General features: G+C 39.6%; 1 protein-coding gene across 1 annotated transcript in view; it reads left to right on the top strand.

Moving 5' to 3' along the window:
- The window catches only part of PLCE1 (phospholipase C epsilon 1), a 307,719-nt gene that overhangs the window by 17,792 nt on the left and 265,358 nt on the right, over positions 1–24,569 (top strand). Inside the window, exon 2 of the mRNA XM_054572876.1 lies at positions 12,536–14,050. Coding sequence (XP_054428851.1) covers positions 12,851–14,050 — 1,200 coding nt within the window. The 5' untranslated portion in view covers positions 12,536–12,850. The remainder of the gene's footprint in view (positions 1–12,535; positions 14,051–24,569) is intronic.

Consider the following 24,569-nt stretch of genomic DNA (forward strand, 5'->3'; position numbering starts at 1 on the left):
TCATTTTAGATTCCTGACAAGTCTGTCTAGGAGGAGTGAAGTAAGGAGGAGCCATAGCACTGTGCCAAGGTCACAGAAGAGGCTCCTTGAGTTCTTCAGGGCTCCCTGAACTGCCCCTTCCCCTCATGAACCTCACTCACCTTGTATGGAGTCTTTTCTTTTACAAAGCATCTTGACAGACATGGTCTCATTTGACCTTTTATACAAATCACCTTGAGAGAGAGAAAGAGCTGATCAGACAGTGAAACAAATGAGGCTTACTCATTTATTTAATCTACAAATATTTATTGAGTTCCTAATATGTCTCCACCAAGGCTTTGGGAAGATAACAGTGAACAAAACCAGCACATTCCCAGCTCTCAAGGGTTCTGGTTCTAGTCAAGGGAGGCCAACAAGTAACTAGTATACAAATAAATAATAAATATAATTTCCAGTGGTGGTAAATGCTCAGAAGACAATCCAGCAGTGTAATATTACAGAAAGTGATGGGTGGGAGGGGAGGAGGGGCTGCTTTAGAGCAGGCAAAGCCTTTCTGAGGAGATGACATTTGAGCTCAAATCTGAAAGGTGAGAAGGAACAGGCATGTGACTCCCCAAGGATGTGGCTGACTTGCTGAATGTCCAAGGTGGAGCTGGCACTGCAGCGCTGAAAAAGGCTCTTTTCCCGGCATTCCTTGGGCTCTTCTCTTCCCTCTCTGCCATGTCCATGGACCCCCATGAGTATGTCCGAAATAGGCTGTGGGCAGGCAGGAGATGAGGTGTGCTTAAGTGTGCTGGGTGCTCTCACAAAGCCAGCCCAAAGCTGAAGAGGCCAACTTTGCTTCGCCTTGGGTCCCTTTCTCAAGGGAAACCTTAGGACTAAACCTCACCTGTTTCCAGATCAGCAGGACAGGGTGTCAGAGACACCTTCCCCAAGGCAGCTAAGAGGTTAGCATCCTGTCATTTTTTTTATTGTGGTAAAATATATATAATAGGACATTTACCATTTTAATGATTTTTAAGTGTACAGTTCAGTGGCATTAAGTGCATTTGCATGGTTGTGCAGCCATGACCACCATGGATCTCCAGAATGTTTTCATCATCCCAAACCAACACTCTGTACCCATTCAAGAACTCCTTGCCACTTTTTAAAGCACTGTTGGATCATATGAGGAAATAATGCCACTTACAAAAGCCTCTTCCTCTGATGGGTAGAGTCTTCTTTTGTTCAATGGAGTATCTCTCTGTTTAGTCCGAAGACAACTGGTACCAAAATCACCTAGTTGGGGGTGGGAAGAGGGGTGGAGTGCCTATTAAAGATGTAGATCTCCCCTCCCCTTCCTGAATCAGAATCTCTGGGCCTAGCACTCATGCAAGTGTATTTTTCTCAAGTCCCGCACATGATTCTGATGCTGATGTAAATGTGAGAATCACTAGTTTCAGCCTCATGGGAAGAACAGTGAGGAAGAATCTTAGCCAAGATAGAAAAGGCTTGATATGGGAAGGTGTCGGTCTGGATTTGAGTATCTGCTTCTCCAGTGGCTAGGTGAATAATTCTGTGCAAGTTGCTTAATCTCTCTAACCCTGTTTTCTTATCTCTACATTGGAAATTGTGATCATAGTATGTACCTTCCACAGTGGCTATGAAGATTGAATAAGATTGTAAAGATGAAGTGCTCAAGTGGGTGCCTTGCATGGAAGATCTCAGGTCTTATGTAGCATAAGGGTGGTGAAGTGACCCAAGAGACTGCTTTACACTAGTTATGTTTCAGTTATGGGTAAAGTGAATCCAACTTTACTATTTCAGAAGTACTTTATCTTTAGCTGTCACTCCACTGCGGGAAAGTAACCAAGGTTATTAGTCACAATAGAAAAGAGAGAGAGAGAGAGAGAGAGAGAGAGAGAGAGAGAGAGAGTGAGTGTGTGTGTGTGTGTGTGTGTGTGTGTTTATGCCTGCAGCAGTTGAGAGGGTACAATATTTTTATTGGAAGATCTTTTCAGAGATGGATTCATATAGAGAAGCTCCTGAATGGAATGATTAGGACTTAGTAATACATGTAATGCTTACTTGTGGGGAATAAGAAAGGAAATGAGGTTCTGGCGCATGTCCCAGATACTTACCATCTCCCTGCTTGGGAACAAGGACAGTTAAAGGTTGTCTAAGAATATTCCGGATAGTTGATATAGCAGTAGTTTGAGAGTAAGGCTCACAGCCACTGGTCAGGAAACCTTCCTGAATAAAATGTAGCTCTGCAGAAAGGAAGGTAGAAGGGTCTCAGGAGTGAAGTGGAGATGAATAGGCAAGTTCAGGGAACAGGGGACTAGATCATCCTGGCTGAGGTGGCTGTGAAATTGGTGGATTGGAGAGGCTAGTTTTGATTAGGTCACCCTTAAACTTGACTCAATTTGTCCTAGTTTAACATCATAAAATATTACCTAAACCTAGCAAATAGCCCTTCAATAAGTTTTAACTAGACCCAATAGTTTTATGGACCATTTGTACTTGGTGTCTACATAGCATCTGGCACAAAGCAGGTGTTCAAAAAATACTTGTTGAATAAGTGAATGAATGAATCAAATCCTTTGGTTGACCAGCCCTTGGAAGGAAGATTGAGCCACCTGGAAGTTGTTACACTCCATAGATGGGGCTATGCTTGCAAATACATCAAACAGGTGAGATTATGCATGATTTTAGGGGGCAGGGCATGTAATTTTCCATGATTTTCTCCTGTTTAAAATAACATTCAGAACATTGGAGAAGGTATTGTTAGCATTTATATAGATTTCATTACATCTTAAAGTTATTCCTTTAGACAAAATAATATTAAACAAAAGAAACAGTATAAAAACAAAATATACAGTATAATTTCAATTCTGTAGAAGATGTGCATTCAATGGGGAGAAAACTGTAAAGAAGATATAAAAAAATTAGGACTTTCCTAATTATCTTACCCTATCGTTTCTACTTTATACTTCTCAGTCTTTATCCAAATTTTCTACAGTAAATATGTATTGCTTTTATAATGAGAAAAAAATGACAGGTGTCATTTGTAAAACAGTTAGTGTAGAATGTGATACAGTGCTGAAGTCTGCTAGCTCAGGTCAGAGCAACCCTACTTGCTTCAGAATGGATTGTGAGCTCAGCAAACAGCTCTGTACTTTGGGTTATACTGCCCTGAAAAACAGCAAAAATGCCAAGGTATTGGCCTACAGATTAAACAAATTCAAACAACAACACTCCCCAAAACTTGTTTGCTTCATTAGATTTAAATCAGGTAAGAATTATGAATAATACTGTTTCTTCCCCTTTGGATGATGACTTCTCAGTGGTAAATCAAAAGCACAGCTAAAATGAACTTTGAGTTTTAACGAGGTGTTCTAGTTGCATTTTTAACTCTACTGAAAACAAGACTTTAGAATGACATCAACTGTTTGAGTCAGCTCTTGGCTTCAGCTTCCACCCAAAGTTTGATGTAATTGGTGGGCATCTTGAGGAACAGGGTAAGTTTTTAAGCTTGCTGACCAGGAGACCTCTGAAGACCTTCATTGGTGCTGGTGTTAAATATAATGTAAATATTAAAAGGAAAATGGCCATCTTATGCATTAAGTATGTGGATTTAAAATGCTTTCCATCTGCTAGAGCTTTGCGGGGGAACCTCTGTGAAACCAAAGCATTATTTAGTCTGGAAATGTTTTACTTGGTGTGATGATGAAATATAGGCTAGATATCAGCTGGTAGGGAGTGCAGGAAGCAGAGACATGAAGAAAAGAGTTTTCAGGAGCTGAATCATATCTTATTTTGATTAAATCAGGATCATTTTACGGAGAGACTGTAATGTGAGAATGTGTTAGGGTAGTAGAGTGGTTCTATTATGCTTAGCTCATCCAGAGCGAGTTAGTTTTCATCACATGTATTTTTAATTCTTTGGAAAGACAATTACATTAATTGAGGAATGACTTGTAAAATACCAGTTTGAAAAAGACATTTAGCGAATAGGTGTATTGATGTTGCCAGCTCTCAATTAATTAAAAATTGCTTGTAACATTACCTATAGACACCATAGCTAAATGGTGGCAGTTGGCTGCTTGAGGAAGCCTGTTACATTTTTGATGTGTGGAGTGGGTAAGGCAAGGCCTTCAAGGAAGCCACTCTGGGGGCTTCCCACTGTTCTCTCCCTCTTCATTGCAATGCCTCCAATCTGTGCTGCGTTGACCTGGTATGAGAACTTTCCAGCACCTGTCCAGAATGGTTCTACTGCATCTGTTGTGATTATGCTTAATGAGGGCAGAGTAACCTCAATGTACCAGCAACTCACGACCTTTTATCCCAGGTCCAAGGAACAGCCAGGATTCCCTCTCTCCTCTGTTTGCTCTCTGGCTTCACTTCTCGGTGCAGAGTACTTGTTTATAGACTATGACATTCTCTGGGAAGCTTTTGCTGATGACTTGAGTTTATGCTGGTTTTTGCCATCTCTATCTTTATTTTTTTATCTATTACCTATTATCTATTATCTGAATGAGTTTCCTCACTTTTTAACTGGATGGACTATAAAATTCAGGGGTTTTTTTTAATCCTCCTCCTGAGCACATGCCCATTGATTTTAGAAAGCGGGGAAGGGATGAAGAGAGGGAGAGAGAGAAACATCAATGTGAGAAACATCGATTGACTGCCTCTCGCATGTGCCCTGGATTGGGGAAAAACCCCACGACCTAGGCCTGTACCCTGATTCGGAATTGAACCCACAACCTTTTGGTTTACAGATGACTTTCCAACCAAACTGCACTGGCTAGGGCCAATTCAGTATTTTGTGATATTAGTACATATCCTTAAAACTAAGGCTCTATAGCCTTACTATAGCTTTATGGCTCTATAGTAATGAATGATTTCCCTGTAAACAGGGATTTTGCCTTTCTTGTGAAGTCATATGGTACCTTGCATATGTGCTGAGCACCCAGTAAACTCGTAAAACTTAAAAAATTATTTAGTGGCATGCACGGGATGAAATAAGGAAGATTGTTACATACTAACATATAAATACTATTCTATCCAAAGCAATAAGTGAGCAAATATTTATTGAGCATTTATCATTATTGTACCAGAAGGTTGTTTACAAGAATTGGACATGGTCCTACATCAGGAAGCAATTTGGGAATAATTACTCTGGGGAGATTTGTATAATAATAATAAAAGGTACTGTTTTTTTATTACCGGGGATTGACACTTCATAGGATTCTTTTGAGGGTAACATGAGAAACTATTGTTTCCCCATTTCACTTAGAAACTATGCCTTAGCAAGGTTAAATGAGTTGTTTAATGTCAACCTATTAAGTGTTGGAGATGGGATCAAAATTAAGACTGATTTATTCCACTGTCCTAGTGCTTTGTGGTCAGCTGAAATTTTCAGCATCATTTTGTACAGTTAAGCAGGTTGTTCACTGCTCAGAGGTTACTGGCTAAAGGTGCAAGTGGGATTGAAATGCAGCTTATAGTCCCCATGAAAAGTCGATATGGGCTTTAGTATACAAGATGGGGCAAAGGTAGGTTTATAGTTGTGAGTATACAAAACACAGTTTATTCTTGTATTATTATTTATTATTGTATTTTTCATATGAACAACTGTAAATCTGCTTTTGCCCCACTCTGCACAATTGCTGTGTAGCCACCACCCCAGTCAAGATATACAGCATTTCTGTCATTCTCAGAAAGTGCCTATATGCCATTTTATAATCTTTCCACTCCTCTCCCTGCAAACCATTGACCTGACTCTATCTCCATTGCTTACCTTTGCATGCTTTAGAACAGCACTGTCCTATAGAGCTTCTTGATCATGGATATGTTTTATTTATCTGTGCTGTCCAGTACAGCTTCCACCAGCCATATATGATTGTTGAGCACTTGAAATGCGACCACTGCAGCTGAGAACTGAATTTTTAATTCCACTTAATTCAAATACATTTTTACTTAAACTTTAATAGCCACATGTAGTTAGAGCCTGCTATAATGGACAACATAGGTCTAGAATTTCAAATAAATGGAATCATTCAGTGGTTGGCATCTTTTATATCGGCTAATGTTTTTGAGATTCAATCCATGTTTGTTACATAATCAGAAGACCTTTTTTTTTTTTTTTAAATTGCTGAGCAGTATTTCATTGTGTGAGTATACCACAGGTTGTTTTTTTCATCTGTTGCTAGACATTGGGGTCGTTTCCAGTTAGGCACTTTTATAAATAAAGCTAATATAAACATTTGCATACAAGTCAGCTTGTGGATCTATGCTTTTATTTTTCTGCCTTGAGTGGAATTTTTTAGTTACGTGGTAAGGTATAACTTACCATATAATGTTTAACTTTATAAGAAATTGCCAAACCATTTACCAAAGCAGTTGTGCCATTTTACAGACCTACCGCAACATTCAAGTGGCTCCACATTCTAACCAACTTTGAAATGGCCAGTCATTTTAATTTTAGCCATTCTACTGGGAATGAAGTGATATCATTTTGTGATTTTAATTGGTATTTTCCTGATGGCCAATGATGTTGAACATTTTCTTTTCATAATCTTGTAGGTCATTTGTATTTCTTCTTTTGTAAAGTGCTTATTTGAACATTTGCCAATTTATAAAATAGGACTATTTTTATTATTGAGTTTTAAAAGTTTTTTTTAATATGTTCTGGATATAAAATCCTTTGATCGATATTAATATTACAAATATTGTCTACTATTCTATGTCTTGCGTTTTGAAGAACAGATATTTTAATTTTAAAAAAGATTTGATTTATTTATTTTTAGAGAGAGGGGAAGAGAGGGAGAAAGAGAGGGAGAGAAACATTGATTCAAGAGAGAAACATTGACTGGTTGCATCCCACATGCACATCAACTGGGGACAGAACCTGCAATCCAGGCATGTGCCCATCAGGATTTAAACCAGCGAACTTTCGCTTTGCAGGACAACACCCAACCAACTGACCCACACTGGTCAGGGCAGATATTTTTAATTTTGGTGAGGTTCAGTATTTTGTTTATGGTTTGTGCTTTGGGGTTCATTCTAATAAATTTTTTGCTTACTCAAACGGTTGTAAAGATTTTCTATGTTTTCTTCTAGAAGTCTTACAATTTTGGCTTTTACATTTAGGACTGTGATCCCTTTTCACCTTTATGTGTAGTGTGAGGAAGAGACTGAGGATCATTTTCTTTCTTTTTTTAAAATACTATTTTATTGATTATGCTATTACAGTTGTTCTCATTTTCCCCTTTTGCCCACTCTCCATGCTGCATGCCCTACTCCCTCAGGCAATCCCCCCACCCTTGTTCATGCCCATGGATCATGACTGCTAAGTTCTTGGGCTACTCCACTTCCTATACTGTGCTTAAGATGCCCATGGCTATTCTGTAACTACCTAATTGTATTTCTTAATCCCCTCACCTATTCGGGCTTTCTCTCACACACCTCTCCCATCTGGCAACCATCAAAACGTTCTCTGTATCCATAATTCTGTCTCTGTTCTTGTTTGCTTAGGTTGTTTTTTAGATTCAATTGTTGATAGATATGTGTTTTTGCCATTTTATTGTTCATACTTTGGATCTACTTCTTTTTCTTCAGTAACTCCCTTTAACATTTCATATAATAGTGGTTTGGTGATGATGAACTCCTTTAGTTTTTTCTTGTCTGGGCAGCTCTTAATTTGCCCTTCGATTCTAAATGATAGCTTTGCTGAGCAGAGCAATCTTGGCTGTAGGTGGCCGCTTTTCATGACTTTGAATATTTCTTGTCAACCTCTTCTAGCCTGCAAAGTTTCTTTTGAGAAATCAGTTGACATTCTCATGGGAACTCCCCTGTAGGTAAATAACTTCTTGTTTCTTGCTGCTTTTAAGAATCTCTCTTTATCTTTAACCTTTGGCATTTTAATTATGGTATGTCTTGGAGAGAGCCTCTTTGCATCCATCTTGTTTGGGACTCTCTGCTTCCTAGACTTGTATGTCTAAATTCTTCACCAAATTAGGAAAGTTTTTTTTTATTATTTTTTCAATTAGATTTCCAATTTCTTGCTCTTTTTCTTCTTCTGGCACCTCTGTGATACAAATGTTGGAGTGCTTGAAGTAGTCCCAGAGGCTGCTTATACTATCCTCGTTTTTTTGGATTCTTTTTCCTTCTTGTTGTTCTGATTGCTTGTTTTTTTTGTTTAGTTATGTTCCATATCATTGATTTCACTCTCAGCTTCATCCATACTACTGTTGTTTCTCTGTAAATTGTTCTTTATTTCAATTAGCGTTTCCTTCGTTACTGACTAGACCTTTTTTATGTTGTTGAGGTCCTCACTAAGTTCCTTGAGCATCCTTATAACCAGTGTTTTGAACTCTGCATCTGATACATTGTTTATCTCCATTTCCTTGAGCTCTTTTTCTGGAGTTTCGATCTCTTCTCTCATTTGGGCCATATTTCTTTGGCAGCCTCCCTGTGTTTGTTTCTATGTATTAGATAGAGCTGCTTTGACTCTCTGTCTTGGTAGTGTGGCCTAATGTAATAGGTGTCCTGTAGGTTTCAGTGGCACAGCCTCCTCTGTCACCCAAGCTGGGTACTCAAGGTGCACCTTTGTGTGGGCTGAGTACACTCTCCTCTTGTAGTTGAGCCTGGTTGCTGTTGGCAGATAGATGGGAGGGAATTTACTCAGGCCAGTCAGCTGCAAGGATTGGCTGTGACCACTTACCACCAATCTCTACCCTCCATGGAGGATCAACTGTGCAGGTGCAGGGTGGTGGTGCTCTGACATGGTCTATAGCTGTCCACTGGGTACGCTGGCCCTGGGATTTCCAGATGGTGTGGGCCAAGATCATCCCCACCTGCCTGAGCTATAAAGCAACCTGAGGTGGTTGCTACTTGTGCTGTGCTTGGACGTCCCCAGGCAAAGCAAAGCTGTGAATCTAGGTTGGCTGCTGCTAGTGCCAGGCCTGGAGCTCACTGAGGGCATCTGTTGCTTGTTTGAGAGGATTTAGGAAATTGCGAAGCAAGAGTCAAGACCAGCTATTCATATGGAAAAGCAGCTTGGGTGGACCAGCAATCTGGGTGGGGCAGAGTCTCGGGGATTTCCAAGGGCAGGTCAAACAGTGTTAGCCAGGTTGATGGAATCTCAGATACGGCACCAGCTTGCTGGCTCTGTGTGTGCGTGTGGTGGGGAGATGGTTTAGAAAAGGACAATTTTGCCTTGGTGCTGGACACTTCAGTCCCAGTATGCCACTGGTGCTTTTCAAGATGGACTGGTCCTAGAGCTCAGAGGGAGAGAGTCTGAGTAGGTGAGTTCAAATGTGGGTTATTTAGGAGGAACTGCTTGGTTCTTCCACCAACTGAATACCTGCTGGTTTTGCAGTCTGAAGTTGTGAGGACTTATCTTCCTGGCACTGGAACCCTGGGTTGGGGGGCCTGGTGTGTGGCTGCGAATCCTCACTCCCAAGATATCCCTCCCAAATTTTTATCCTGCACATATGGGTGTGGGACCAGCCTGTTCTGCACCTGCACCCCTCTTACCAGTCTGGATGGATGTGGTTTCTTTAATTACATAGTTTTAAGACTTACATTCAACTTGATTTCTGACATTTCTGAGTGATGGTTGTTCTATATTTTAGCTGGAATTTTGATGTGGTTATGCGAAGAGGTGAGCTATGTTTGCCTATGCTGCCATTTTGACAGAAGTCCCTGGTTTGTTTTTTAGATTCAGTTTTTGATCATTGTGCATTTGTTGCTATTTTAACGTTAATAGTTTTGATCTTCTTTTTCTTATAATTCCCTTTAGCATTTCATGTAATATTAGCTTGGTGGTGATGAACTCCTTTAGTTTTATCTCTCTGTGAAACACTTTATTTGCCCTTTGATTCTAAATGATAGCTTTGCTGAATAGAGTAATCTAGGTTGTAGATCCTTGCTTTTCATTGCTTTGAATACTTCTTGCAGTCCCTTCTAGCCTGTATCTTTTGCAAAATCAGCTGACAATCTTATTGGGGACTCCTTTGTAGGTAACTCTCTGCTTTTCTCTTGCTGCTTTTAAGATTCTCTCTTTATCTTTAACCTTTGGCATTGTAATTATGTGTCTTGGTATTGTCCCCTTTTGGTCCAACTTGTTTGGGGCTGTCTGTGGTTCCTGGACTTGTATGTCTATTTCCTTCACCAAATTGGGGGTGTTTTCTTTCATTAATTTTTCAAATAAGTTTTCAATTTCTTGCTCTTCCTCCTTTCCTTCTGACACCTATATGATTCGGATGTTGGTATGTTTGGAGATGTCCCAGAGGCTCCTTATTTTTATTCTCATTTTTTTTAAATTCTTTTCTCTTTTTGCTGTTTTGAGTGAATGCTTTATTCTTCCTTATGTTTAAAATCATTGATTTGAATCTTGGCATCATCCCCTCCATTTTGGTTCCCTGTGGATTTGCCTTTATTTTACTTAATGTATCCTTCATTTCTGCCTCAGTGTTTTTTATGTTGTTGCAGTACCCAATGATGTATTTGACCATCCTGATAACCAGTGTTTTGAACTCTGCATCTAATAGGTTGCTTATCTCTATTTCATTTAGTGCTTTTCCTGGAGTTTTATTCTGTTCTTTCATTTGGACCATGTTTCTTTGTCTCCTTAATTTGGCAGCCTCCCTGTGTCTGTGTCTGTATATTAAATAGAGCTTCTTTGACTCCCTAGCTTAGTAGCATGGCCTAGTATAGAAAAAGTACCTGTAAATTGTATGGGGTGGAGCCTTGGGTAGTTGCCAGGGTTGGGTAACCCATTTCACTCCTTTATAGCTCTGTGTTGGGGGAGGGCACTGAGAGGGGACAATGCCACTGCCTGGCCTCTGGAGATTGCCTGAGAGGAAGCTGTCTTCCCGGCACTCACCCCCTTGCCAGTAGTTTCACTTTCTCCCTTTCTCCCCATATGCCACTTGTGCCCTTTCAGCCATTGCCCTGGTGCTGAATACCATAGCGGGGTAGGCCTGTGTGAGTCCTAAGTCTGTTGCAGGTCCTTTAAGAGAAGTCTCTTGAGAATCATTCAGTTTCTTCCACTACCCCAACCCCCCCAGTTTTTTGCAGCCAGAAGCTTTGGGGACTTACCTCCCCGGTGCTGGAACCCTGGGCTGGGTGGTCTAATATGGGGATGGGATTGCTCGTTCCCAAGCTTTATCTACCACACATGAATGTGGGACCACCTGTTCTGCTGCCTCTTTGTACCTCCCTGTACTTCTGTTGTTTTTGTTGTAATTTTTGCTCTAGTTGTGCGTTTATCTACACTGCCATGTTGGCTGAAGTCTGACAGCCTGCCTTTAAATAATGTTATATCAGTTCATATCTATGGTAACCTTAATAATAGTACATTTCCATTTCCCTTCTCTTGACCTTTGTGCTATTGTCATACATTTTACTTCTGCATTTGTTAGAAAGCCCATAATACATTGTCGTGGGCTTTGTTTTTTGTTTTTTGTTTTTTGCTTTAAATGGTCAATTATGTTAAATGATTTAAAAAAATTGTATTCACCCACATATTTAATGTATTTTATATTCTTTATTCCTTTGCATATATACTATCTACTATTATTTTCTATCTATCTGGTATTTCTGATTGCTATTATTTTTCTTCTGCCTAAATAACTTTCTTTACCCTTTCTTGTATGCAGGTTTGCTAGTGATGGATTCTTTCAACTTTTGTAAGCCAAGAAAGCATTTTATTTTTGGTTTCAAAGATTTTTGCAGGGTATAGAATTCTAAATTGGCAACATTTTTTCTTTCAGTATTTTACAGATTTATTGAACGTCCTTCTAGCTTGCATTATTTCTGATTAGGAGCCTGTTATCATCCTTATCTTTGCCCCTCTCTACTGGATTTGTCTTCTTCTTCTAGCTTCCTTAACCTCGTTGAACTCTCAATGTTCTTTTTTTTTTTCAAATCAGGCACACTGTTGGGTTCTACCTAAATTTTACATATCTTCCCTGTAGCCTAGGATCTCTCAAGCTGTAAGCTAGGGCATTTATAGGGCTCCCTTAATTAGTTTTTTTCTTCTTTCAGGGATCACTATTCTGTACTGCCTATTGTTCAATCTCGGAAAGCCATTATTTCATTTTTTTTCTGATTTTTTTCAGTTGTTTAAGAGAAAAGCATAAATTTGGTCCCTGTTATTCCATTTTGCCTGGAAAGAGGAGTTCTAAGATATTAAATCAGGAAAAGCAAATATCTAAAACAGTAAAACTAACTCTCTTTTATCTTTTAAAATTTTAAAAAACTTTTCAATTACAGTCATAAAATATTATATTAGTTTTAGGTGTACAGCATAGTGATTAGACATTTATGTAACTTATGAAGTGATCACCCCCAATAAGCATAGTACCCATCTAACACCAAACATAATTATTACAATATTATTAACTATATTCCCTATGCTGTACTTTACATCCCCTTGACTGTAAAACTAACTTCTGATTGTAAAACTTCTTCCCCAAACTTGGTTTATATTTTGCATTAGCTTAGAATTATGAGTTCATTAAAAAATTCATTTAATTCCACATTGACATGTCTCTTTTTCTTACAGGAAACATTCAAACTGGATTTTTAAATCATTATAAGTCAGTGATGGATCAGAAGTTGCAATCCCAAAAGTCTTCAAAAGAGTTGCAAGAAGATTGATCTACCACTCTAAAAACCTGACCTAGAAAAACATATTGCACATGATTGGAAGTTAAAACTGGAGAAATTTATCTGGCCCTTAATATACCTGAATCAAAGGAACTGTCACCTTGTTTCTCAGAGGAATTTTTTATCTGAGGCCATTTTAATAACCAATCATTTTATTAAAATCTTGACATGATCTCCAGGGAGGAGAAACAGAGCAGTAGGTAAAACCTGTATGTTGGTCAAGATGACTTCTGAAGAAATGGCAGCTTCTGTTCTTGTACCTGTGACTCAGAGAAAAGAGATGTCTCCTCAGTCAGCTGTAGATGAAAGTGGTGAAAAGGTCTCGGACATCAGTGTTCCAAAGACACACACAGTTGGACAGGGTGGGCAGACTTCTCATACCAGCTCAAAACTGAACAAACTTAAGGAAGAATCTTCTGGAAGCAACTTGCCTAAGATTCTCTCAATAGCAAGAGAGAAAATAATGAGTGATGAGAACTGTAATGAAAAGTCCTGGGAGAAAAGCATGCCAGGTTCTGTGGAAAACCTTAATATTAACTGCAAAAATGTATTGGAAAATGATCTGCATGGTCTTCCTCAGAGCCAGTTTTATGAAACATGTGATTCTGTCACAGAGAAAACTGGAATTCCTTCTTCACTGGAAAGAAAAGTGTTCCCTGGAATTCAACTGGAAATAGATGAACCTTCCATGGCCATTAGTCCCTTAGGAAATCAGTCAGCAATCATAGAGACAAGTGGGGCACCCCCTGAGAGCAATGTGGAGGTATTTCACTTTCATTATGAACTTGACAGAAGAATGCCAGATACTTTCTGTACTCTATCAGATAACTTGATTCTGGATGATTGTGGAAACTGTGTTCCACTGCCTGATGTTGGTGGGGAGCAAAAGAAAAATCATATGGCATATACTTGTAAACTAATGCAATCGGCAAAAAGCTGTGATAATGAGAACAGGCAGCTACAGTGTGATCATTGTGATACCTTGAATGATGAATACTTGTGCTGCGAACGTTCCTGCCAAGAGGCCAGTGTGGTACATTCAAGCGACAGCTTTTTCAGGGAGAATTTTATGGATGATCCATCTGCTAAGACCTTTCTGAGCCATTTTGAAGACTTCCCTGGTAATTGTGAAGATGTAGAAGATCTGTTGAAAAGTAAAAAGGAGCGGTCAACTTTGCTAGTGAGAAGATTTTGTAAAAATGACAGGGAAGTTAAGAAATCTGTGTATACTGGAACAAGGGCAATTGTGAGAACTCTGCCTTCTGGTCACATTGGACTGGCAGCTTGGAGTTACATTGATATGAAGAGAAGTGGTCTCTTATTGCCTTGTGGGAGAGAGATGGGCCAGCTGCCAACCGTGCTGGTTAGGCAAGATGGGAGCCGGTATTTGTCAGAAGCCCAGTGGTATTCGGTAAGAGTTAAAGTTTCTTTTGATCATTTTTTTAAGTTTGATATTTCAATATCCAAATTTTCATTATCTTAATTCATGGAAGTTTTTAAGTTCTGTCAAATTATGATTCATAGGAGAAGTATTTATATAGTTATTGGAAACAATAAACCTAACAGATACTCCAATTGATAGCTGTCAAGTTTAAGTTAACTCTGCAACAATATAAATAACAAAATAAAAATATATATGTCATCAGGCGTAGAGGAGTTACACATATACCCTGGTTACTGTGTGTAGAATTACAAGATAGAAATTCCTGGTAGTGGAAAAACTCTATCAGCTGAATATATAGTTATATCCTTTGGAGATGCCTGTGTCTTCTTTTGTCATGCTTTTAGTTGGCAAGGTCTAAAGGAATTTAAAATCCAGTTTCGTCCATTTCCAACCAATGATCCCAGTTTCTTCCCCCTTAACCTTTTTTGTGCCATGGACCCACTTTGGCAATTTAGTGAAGCCTGTGGACTCAGAATGCTTTCAAATGCATCAAATGAAATACAGAGCGTTATAAAGGACACAGATCATATGGATATACGTTTATAAAGATATTTCTTGAAATTGTGACATAGCAGGATAGGTGCTTCTTTATTAACACACTGAACAGTGGTGTCCTGTGATGTGCTAACTACCATAATTTCAAAGTAGTGATGACTCTAAGTAGGGAATGGTTTGCCTGGGACTTTACCAGTTTTATTATCCTGAGAAACCTCTTAGTCCTTAGGCAAACCAGGGCAGTTGGTCACACTAAATTTAAATACTATTTTAGGGTCTCTACTATGACTGTAATATATCAAAATATCTGTGATTTCTATTGGTGACAAGATCACAGATTCTGCTACTACCACCGAGGTTTGTTGCCTATATTCATAACTGAAGAAAATGCAAAATTTCTAACTCCTACATTCCAGTGTTTCACAATTCCTTCAAACCTGACCCTATGAATAATACCGAATCTAGAAAAACATCCTTTTTACTGAAATATAACTAACATTTTTACTTTCATCATCATCAATCATGGTAGCTAATATTTATTATGCACGTACAGGTGCCAGGCACTGGGCCAGATAACTTATTCTTGATTTCATGCCATCATCTCAATCCCCCCTGGTATTCGTGTGATTATTAGCCCCCTTGTAATGTTAAGAAAACAGGGTCTCAGAGAAGTAATGTACCTTGCCCAAGGTCACTTAGCTAATAAGTGGTGTAACTAAGATTGCAATCCAGGCAACCCATACTCAGAGTTCTTCAAGATCCAGAAACAAATAAAATTTAGAGTAAGCCTTTAAAGGAACAGACAAATCCTGTTCATTTCAGCATCTGTTGACTTGGTATTCATACTCACTGATATCTCAGATGTGGTATGTCAAATTTGGCTGTGTTTGATATGATGGTTCTAACCCTGGTTACATATTAGAATTACAGTGTCCAGTCCCCCACCTTCCAGACCCTCTGAACCAGAATCACGAGGGTAGGGCTCAGCATGAATATTTTTTTCAAAGTTTCCCTTGTGATTCTGTGGTTCTATGGAGTTGAAAACCACTGACTACCAGCTTAAACTAAGCTCTTTGGTCTTCATCAGGACATTTTGGGAATATTTCCTCTTCCCTAAAGACAAGGACACTGCCTGGGCTCTCAGAGCCCTCAAGAGTATCAAGGGCTGACCTGAGAGCCTGCCTGAAAGATACAGCCTGAAGGCCCTTCTCTCTGTGCATTCAACTTACCCTTAACCTCAAGAAGTTCAGCGGTTTGTTTTTGCATCTTCACTTGATACCTCATGAAACCCGAGTCACAGTCAAAGTGGTGTCGATTACTCACATGCTCCCCAGCTCTTCTGAGTTCTGAATTGTGTCCATGTAGGGAGAAAGAAGTTTGTCACAGCAGTGTGCCAGCCCACTTAAAATGTAGCGATTTTTAAATTCACGCTTACCTAAATTTGAACATACAGAACACAACAGAAATTTAAATATAGTAAAATGAGTGGAAGTAGATTGCTTGAGAACCATTATCATAGTTCCTCCACCTACTTAATGCAGCCATGAGGACCATGAATCTGGTGTAAATTGCAGGATAATTTTTGACATGCCTGTTCTCCTCCTCCAGTTCCTGGAGCCCCATGCTTCTTCGCAGAACATTCACAGGTCCCTAGCTCAGATCTGCCCCTTTCTGTCAGTCAGAGGCCCTGGAATGTTCATTTCGAAGGAAAAGAACCTAATAGATGATACAAATTATTTCCTCTTTTCTTCTAGTCTCTGGAGGCTGGGAGAGATTGCCACACTTCGGTCCAAGTGAACTCCAGGAACCTCTCTTTCTTCTCAGACTTGATTTCTGGGAGGCTGTGGGCATTTTTACTAAATCTTAACATGAAGCTGGGGGAGCAGCTGACTGTTCTGTTCTTTCTCAAGGGAGATTTCTGAAAGGCAGGGACCTTTTTGAACATCCATACCATGGCAGGCACGATTCAGTATTTTCTAAAATATAGCATTCTCCGTATATCTTGTTTTGTAGTTTTGAGTCTCGGGGAAATCCTCAAAATTTGCACAGGTGAATTATAGCCACTTTCCCCTAGCTCCATAAATTGCTTCCTTCAGCTAAAAAAAATGCATACTCGTAGTTCTGGTTTTTGGATTATTTCAAGTGTCTCCCAATCAGATTGTAAATATAGTAAGGGCAAGAAATGGCCCTACCTTTTTCCTACTCTCCATAATGCCAGCATAATGCCCAGTATATAGGAAACAGGAGAGTGTCATGCTAAGAAATACGGTCTCTGGAGTCGGTTGGCAGTGCCTGGTGAAGAGTGAGCGCTGCTACTCTCACTCTGGCCATTTATTACATGCTTTGTCACGAACATGTCCCCACCTTCTGCTCTTGGTAGATTCTCACAAAGAGAAGTTTATAGCGGCATTAATTTGAATGTGTGTCCCTCAATCTATGATGCGGTCATTTGAACAATCTTTCCCACACATTTAAAGAATGTGTTATTTGTCCCATTCGTTTTTGTTGCCTTACTTAAAAATTTGTTTTCTTGTGTGCCTTCATCAAAATGACCCAATTGCTTTCTATTTGCACAGCTGTACAGAGGAGAATGGATTTGAATGGGAGACATTAATGAGGATTAATGCTGGCTGACTGACGAATCATGTTGGTATCCCCCTCCCAATGCTTATAAAAAGTTAAAACCCTATCCCTTATTTAGTTACAGCCATACTCCCTCTCTCCTGCTTTTAATTTATTGGCTCAACAAGACAGGCAAGTGGCAAAAGTCTGCAGGTTAAAGATTGGTTAAAAGTGTCTTTGCTTTTAAAAATTCTCTTCCTGCCTGAATTTTGGGGAGTTTAGATGCTAGAGTTATTCTGAATATGAAGTACAAGAAGTTCCTGCCTCTGCTGGAATCATTCATGTAACTGAGTTCTGTGTGCACTGAAAGATGGAACGTGGAGGAAATGAGGGTAGCCAGGGCAGAAAGTCCATCAGCCCCTGTAATTATCCCTTTATTTATCTCCCTGCTTTGATCCACAAGAGGATTTAACGTACAACAATATGTATAGCAAAACAGAAAAAAAAATGAGTCTTTATTTTTGAAATAAGAATAGAAAAACTATACATTAAAAAGGAAAGTCAAAACCAGCTTCTGTGTTACTAGTTCCTTTTCTGCTTTTTTCCTTCTAAACTGTGTCTTTCTTTACATTTTTCTACTCTCTAATAGAGAAAATTAAACTTAAGGGGCAATGGAAATTTTTTGAGTGTTTAACATAAATATCTTTGTTGGTATGTATGTCCTTGATTTTATATTTTCTGTTATATATAAAGGGACCAACCAATAATAAATTCATTTTCTAAGTTGTAATTTTTATAGGTTATCACATATTCATTGAACCCTCCTGTTCAGTGTTGTAATTGATGGCTGTTGAAATAGCAACATGTCTTGTTTTCTTGTCTGGAAATTTGGTCTTCCTACATCTTGGGTACACTTTGGACCTTGAAATAATTAAAATTTCACAAGGTGCACAAGTAATGTGAAAGCCTGTGTTTGGTGACATGACAGCCCTTTTCTTCCATGACTAAGGGTTATGTCAGGTCCATGACATGGGTATAAGATGATGCTGGCCCCTTCTTGCTGAGCACAGTGACAGGGAATCCAGCTCCCAGCCAGTCCCTGTGCAGTTTAGTCACATCTAGTGCAGAAGCGGAAAATGTGACAGGCTGTCAGAAGCCAGCTTTGTAATAATTGGATGACTTTTGCTTATTAGCTGCATTGGGGCAGTTTAGGGTAAATTTACTTCCACACTTTTTACAATAGTTACACAGCTCTTTGTCTAGGATTTGGGGTGGGGTGGGGGGGAAGAAAGAAAAAAGGAGAAAAAAAGAAAAGCACTGGCCCTGGATTCTAGCTTAAGATTAATGTATTCATGGCCACTGTTATTCTCATGTTAGCCTTGGGACATATCACCATTAGGACTTTTTTCCCCCTTTCGTTTCCCCAGATGTCTTGCATAATGGGAATTGGCAGCTGGAAAAACTCTACCTCTGGAAGAGAGCCATAATTAGAATGTGGCTTGAAAAGAATCAGAACCCATGGGCAAGGATAGGACCATCAAAATGCTGATCTAATCCACACCCTGCCTTTTTACCCGGGAGGGATCAAGCTGCCCATAGAATGACCTCCCCATCATGACAAGAGAGATGAGTGCCCCTCTCCCCTTGATCACCTCCTTCAGTGCTGGTTCAAGAACAGCACTATAAGCCCCTTGGGGATAATAGGCCCCCTGGAATGATACAGAGGTTTCTTCTCTGGTGACCAAATGATTAAGCATTCTAGAATTGATTCATCGTAGAGGATGAGGAGAGTGACCATCCCCTGACCTCTCTACGACTAGACTAATATGTGGCTCAGACAGGGCCTTACCCGAAAAGTTGTTCTCACACAATGGTGCTGGGGTCATTTTCTGGCCCTGAAGAGCCTCATGACACCAAAATGATACCCTGTCCAGTGGTTCTTTGTTCTAATGGCTGGCCTGGATGCATTCAGAGCCTCAGAGTAAGTAAGGGTCCTACAGAACTCAGGCATCCAAGTCCCCAATCCCAATACTCAGCCCTTGGACCTTAGCCCCTTCCCTCTCATTTGAGCCATCACCCCTCAAGCCTTCATAAGGAAATTAGAAAACCAGCTCAGTCTTTGGCAAGACAAAGACACAATAATCTTTCAGGGTAAGGAAATTTTTTGAAACCCTTGGAGGTAAGGAGAAATCCTTTGATTTCTTCTTTTTTTCTAAGAGCTTTATTGAGATATAATTCCTATACCATACAGTTTACCTATTTAGAGTATACAATTTAGTATTTTGGTGTATGCAAACATCAGCAATTTTAAAACATTTTCATCACCTTGAAAAGAAACCCCCTCCCCTTCAGTTGTCACCCTCCATTCTCTCCATCCCTTCCCCTTCCCCCCAGCCCTAAGCATCCACTAATCTATGCTATGTCTTCTTTAGTCTAGACTTTCTTCACATGAATAGACTCATACAGAATGTGGTCTGTCGTGACTGGGTTCTTTCACGCAGCATAATATTTTCAAGGTTTAAGTTGCCATCTGTTTTGTAGCATGTATCAGTACTTTGTTACTTTTTACTATATCCCATTGTGTGAATATGCTGCATTTTATCTATTCATTCATCAGTTGTTGGACACTGGGTTGTTTCCACTTTTTGGCTATTAGGAATAAACTTGTACATGAACGTCCATGTACAAGTTTTTATGTGGACATATGTTTTCATTTCTCTTGAGTTTATATCAGGGAGTGGAATTGCTGAGTCATATGACTATGTTTAACCTTTTGGGGAACTGCCAAACTGCTGTTTTACAAAGCAGCTGTACCTTTCCACATTCCCACCAGTAGTGTGTGAGGGTTCCAGTTGCTCCACATTCTGACCAGCATTTCTTAGTGTTCATCTTTTTGCTTATAGCCATCCTAGTGGGTGTTAAGTGATATCTCATTGCAGTTTTTATTTGCATTTTCCTGAACTTTTCTTGGGCTCATTGGCCATTAAATCTTTTGCCCATTTATTAAATTGGATTTTTATTATTATTATTTTAAAGATTTTATTTATTTGTTTGTTTGTTTATAAAAAGAGGGGAAATGAGGAAGAAAGAGAGGGAAACACCAATGTGCTAGAAAAACATCAATTGGTTGCCTCTCACACACCCCTGACCAGAGACCTGGTCTGCAACCCAGGCATGTGCCCTGACCCAGAATCAAACCTACTGAACCACACCAATCAGGGCAGGTTTTTTTAATTATTGAATTCTTTATATGTTCTGGATATAAGTACATTATCAGATATCTAGATATAAGTATAATATACTCATAATGAATGAAAGTCAAGAGACTAGCAAAGAAGGTTTATAATTTTAATACAAAGTAAAACTTGGTAATCATTGTCTTTGGACATTGATCTCATTCTCAGTCTTTCTCCCACTACACCAGCAACAAGTTTCAAGTAAAATTTTTTATCTCTTCTCCCAAATTCTCTCCAAACTCCAGTCTGCATAGGTTCTTGCTCCTCTTCTGCGTGAGGTTGTTTTTCTTATTATCCAAGTTCTGTACTCCAGAGCACTGGGTGGGAACCAGATTGTCATCTGCAAACTTGTGCATTACAAGGAAGGCATCCAAGGCATTGATGGTTCAGGAGGAGGTGACTACTTCACAGTAATGTACTCTATTATGCACAGGTAGGAGCAGGACTAAGCCTAGGGTGAGGCTAGTGAGATTTCTAGAGTGCAAGATTTAAGGAGGCACCCACTCTTGGAGTCTTGCAAGTGCCATCCCTCTGCTTACTAGAGAATGCCTCCTTAAATTATGAGGCTTAGGCTGCTCACTTGTCTCACCCTAGTCTCAGCTGTGGATATAAGGGTCTAAGGGAATGTATGATTTAGAAATGCATATCATCTTCTTAGTTCAGAAATGACCTTGACTAAACCTTCATATATTTTAATACAGATATTCTTAAACTATAAGCTAAGAATGGTTCCTTATTTTTAAAAGATTAAAAAAATAAAATTTATGACATGTGGAAATTAAATAAATTCAAATTTCAGTCTTCACACTCATTCCTTTATCTATTTTCTGTACCTCCTTTCTCCCTGTAATAGCAGATTTGAGCAGCTGCAGTCAACTATATGGTCTGAAGACTGAAATATTTATTACCTGGTCCTTTACAGCATAAGTTAGCCTACCCCAGAGTTAGAGCACAACTCTCTACCTGGCTAGTTCCTACCCATCCTTCAGTCATGAACTTGGATCTCATATTCCCTCTATGATCCTCCCTGTTAGCCCCTCCCCCTACTACAGACCCAAGTTCAGAGTTTCTCTGTGTTCATGAATATTTCTTGAATTATAAATGAAGAAGGGTGGTTTCTATCCACTGCTGATGTTTCCTTCACTCTCTCCCCAGGCCAAGTGCAACTGGCTTGTTAGCTATCCTCTTTGAACCTCAGAGCTTGGAACCAGTTCCTTTGTGTAATGCTTAGGAAAAATCAGATTTTTCATTGATATTCAAAAAGGTCTTTTTTCAATCTTGTGAGCCCAGAGATCCATGCTTGTCACCTCCACAGGCCTGGCCTAAAAGACAAAGAAGGGACATACCTGGACCAACTTGTTCCTGGCGGCTACCCGCCCCTGCAGCCCCCGCCATCACACTCCCCTCACCCCCACCCCCATGCCCCTGCGCCATTTCAACTGAGAAAGTTTCCAAACATTTTGCATTTATAGCGGGACACCTGACACTGCTGTGATCTGCAATGGGCCAGGGAGGAAAGAAGCCCTCTCCTCTCAAGATCTCAGAACCCTGTCTCTGCCCTTCAGAACTCCCAGTGCTTACAGGTGGGAGTTTTGACCATGGACCAAAGGAAACCCAGCCTCCTTTTCTCAGTGGTGGCCAGAGGTAGGGACAGGATGCTCTGTTCATTTGTTAGGAAGATTATTCTTCGAGTTTGAGAGGTGTCTGGCCAGTTCCTTCAAACTCTCTGACTCCCAATACTCATTAGTAGACCTGAGGCAGCACCTCCCTGCCAAAAAGACCCAAGTATGAATTCCAGCTCTGCCATTGACTGGTTGACCTTAAGTCACTTCAGGACATGGTTTTTTGTTCCTTTTGGTATAAAAGTGAAGGCAGATATGTATTCATTGCCTGTTCTGTGTCAGACACTCTCTATATAAAAGTGTGTATATTCACTTAATAAATTACACATTTCCTCTTAACTCTAAAAGCCCACCGTCTATGACTTCCTCACTTAAGTCCTGACCCTGGGTTTTGGGTGGAGTGAATATTCTACTTCTTCCAGCAGTGCTTCCTGGAGGTCTGATTTGGAGAGAAACTTGTCTAACACTTGGAGTAGGGAGAGGGCAGAGGAGAGATGCATTTATTCTGGTCCTGGTCTAAGCCCTGAAATGCTTGTGCCAATAAAACAGCAAGCACCTAGTGGGCACTTAACTGTGTGCCAGGCACTGTGCTTCCAGACATCTTTCCTCTTTTTTTTCTCCTTTCATTCTCACAGCAATTGTCTACAAAGTCGAATTTACGAACATCCCCATTTCATGCTTATTATAAGTAACATGACCAGAGTCACACAGTATTAGGACTTGAACCCAGGTCTGACTACTTCTGAAGCCCATGCTCATGATTGTTCCTCAGAAGTTTCTCTGAAAGATTCTAATGTAACTCAGCCCTGTAACTTGGCAGAAATTCTTTTCTCTTATTAAATGTGCAAATGTTGAGCTGGATGAGTCCCTGAGTTGTTTCTTTCTTCAGATGTGAGCTGGGCGTGACCTCTGGATGAAATGGGAGACTTGGGGAACAATACCAATTCTTAATGTGAGGGGTGTGTTGGCTATTGAAATGGCTAAGATTTATTTTTATGACTCAGACTGCTAGGGGAGGAAACCAAGCCCGAAGGTTTGAATTTTTTACTGAATTGCTGTAATTTAGAAGTACATTTTAAAAGTTTTATAAGCAAGTAAGCAAGGACAAATTCCAAAGAAAACTGCACACATCTGACTCAGAATCTATAGCTTATTCATGATCATGCTGAAATGACCAAAACTAGTGGGAACATAATTTAGTATTTTTCCATTGTGATTTAAAGTTTTCTGTGATTTTCAAGGATTCTGACCAACTAACCTCAGTATGAAAAATATTACTCAGTAACATTTCTTTCCATAGTCATACCATTAAAATGAAGTTTTTACCTGCTTCACAAGGTTGTGAGGCTGGAGAAAAAATTGATCTGGTTTCATATTCAGGTGCTTAGCAAACATTATAAAATGTCCCTGCAGTTTTCCCTCTTTATTCTCTGAGGATTCAGAATGAGGTACCTGGGAAAAAGGGACTCAAAAACTATTGTGGAGACAGCTAAGCAAAAACCAGAGTCAGCTATTTCCCTTCATAAATGCTGCAAGCATTGAGTCAAACCTGCTTACCAAAACCCGACCCTTTGGTTTCCCTTTTGTGTTTCTGGCCTAGTTTTAATAACTTCGCTTTCAACTGATATTAGGTAACTTTTATCACTGGCACCTACTTCGTCTTGTCCTTGGGTTTTAATAGAATAAGGAATCAATTTGTCTGCAGACTATGCTGAGTTGCCTAGCTTCAGAAAGATTTAGCACCAAATTATAAACGGTGACACTTTAATAGTGAGTGTGGATGTGTCTTGAGAGCCAGCATGTGGGAGTTTGGCAGTTGGGAAGCCCCAGGGCTTCAGTTTTTCCAGATCGTGTACCCTTCCATCAAATAGTAATTTTTTAAGCCTTGAAAAACTCTCTTTTAAAACAAGGGAAAAGTTCATTTGAGTTCTAAATTGATTCACCCAAAACTTACTTATGATAGTAGTAAATGCATTATTTTTCTCTTTAATGAGGCCAGAAAATGGTCTCATGCCCTGGATGGATCAGCCAGTTCTCCTTTTGATGGCCACAAACCAAATAAGGGCACCGTAATGATGGTGTGACTCTGGCATGTCTGATATTTTGTGAGGGTAATGCTATTATTGTGGCAACCATGTTTTCCAAATAAAAAGTTGGGAATTTTTTATTGAGAGGACAGAGGAGCAGAATATTTGAAATTGAGACTGACCAGAAAATGCAGAATGAATGCTCTTGATAGCTATCAATGACGATATAAAGGAAAAGGAATATGAGTGAACTAGTGCAAATCTAATTTGCTGCGAGAGAAATCAGGAGCCTCAAAAGGAGTGACTTGATAATGGTGGCAAAGAATAGGCCACATGTAAAGACCTTTAGAAGCCCAGAATGGAATCTAGGCAATGTTTTCCTCAAAGCTTTTGTTTTTCTGTATTTTTGGCAAATACCTTGTAGCTACCATGCTTTGGAAGTGTGAAGGTAATTAAATAGATTTATTTAAAATACCAGGACATGCTCAGCTAAATAAGAGTTGTCCCTATCTAAAGAGTCATGTTGAAAGGCTGTCCCCATTTT

This window comes from Pteronotus mesoamericanus, unplaced genomic scaffold (genome assembly GCF_021234165.1).
Source record: "Pteronotus mesoamericanus isolate MK-2021 breed Mesoamerican mustached bat unplaced genomic scaffold, CSHL_Meso_final contig_24, whole genome shotgun sequence".
NCBI classification, from domain to species: domain Eukaryota; kingdom Metazoa; phylum Chordata; class Mammalia; order Chiroptera; family Mormoopidae; genus Pteronotus; species Pteronotus mesoamericanus.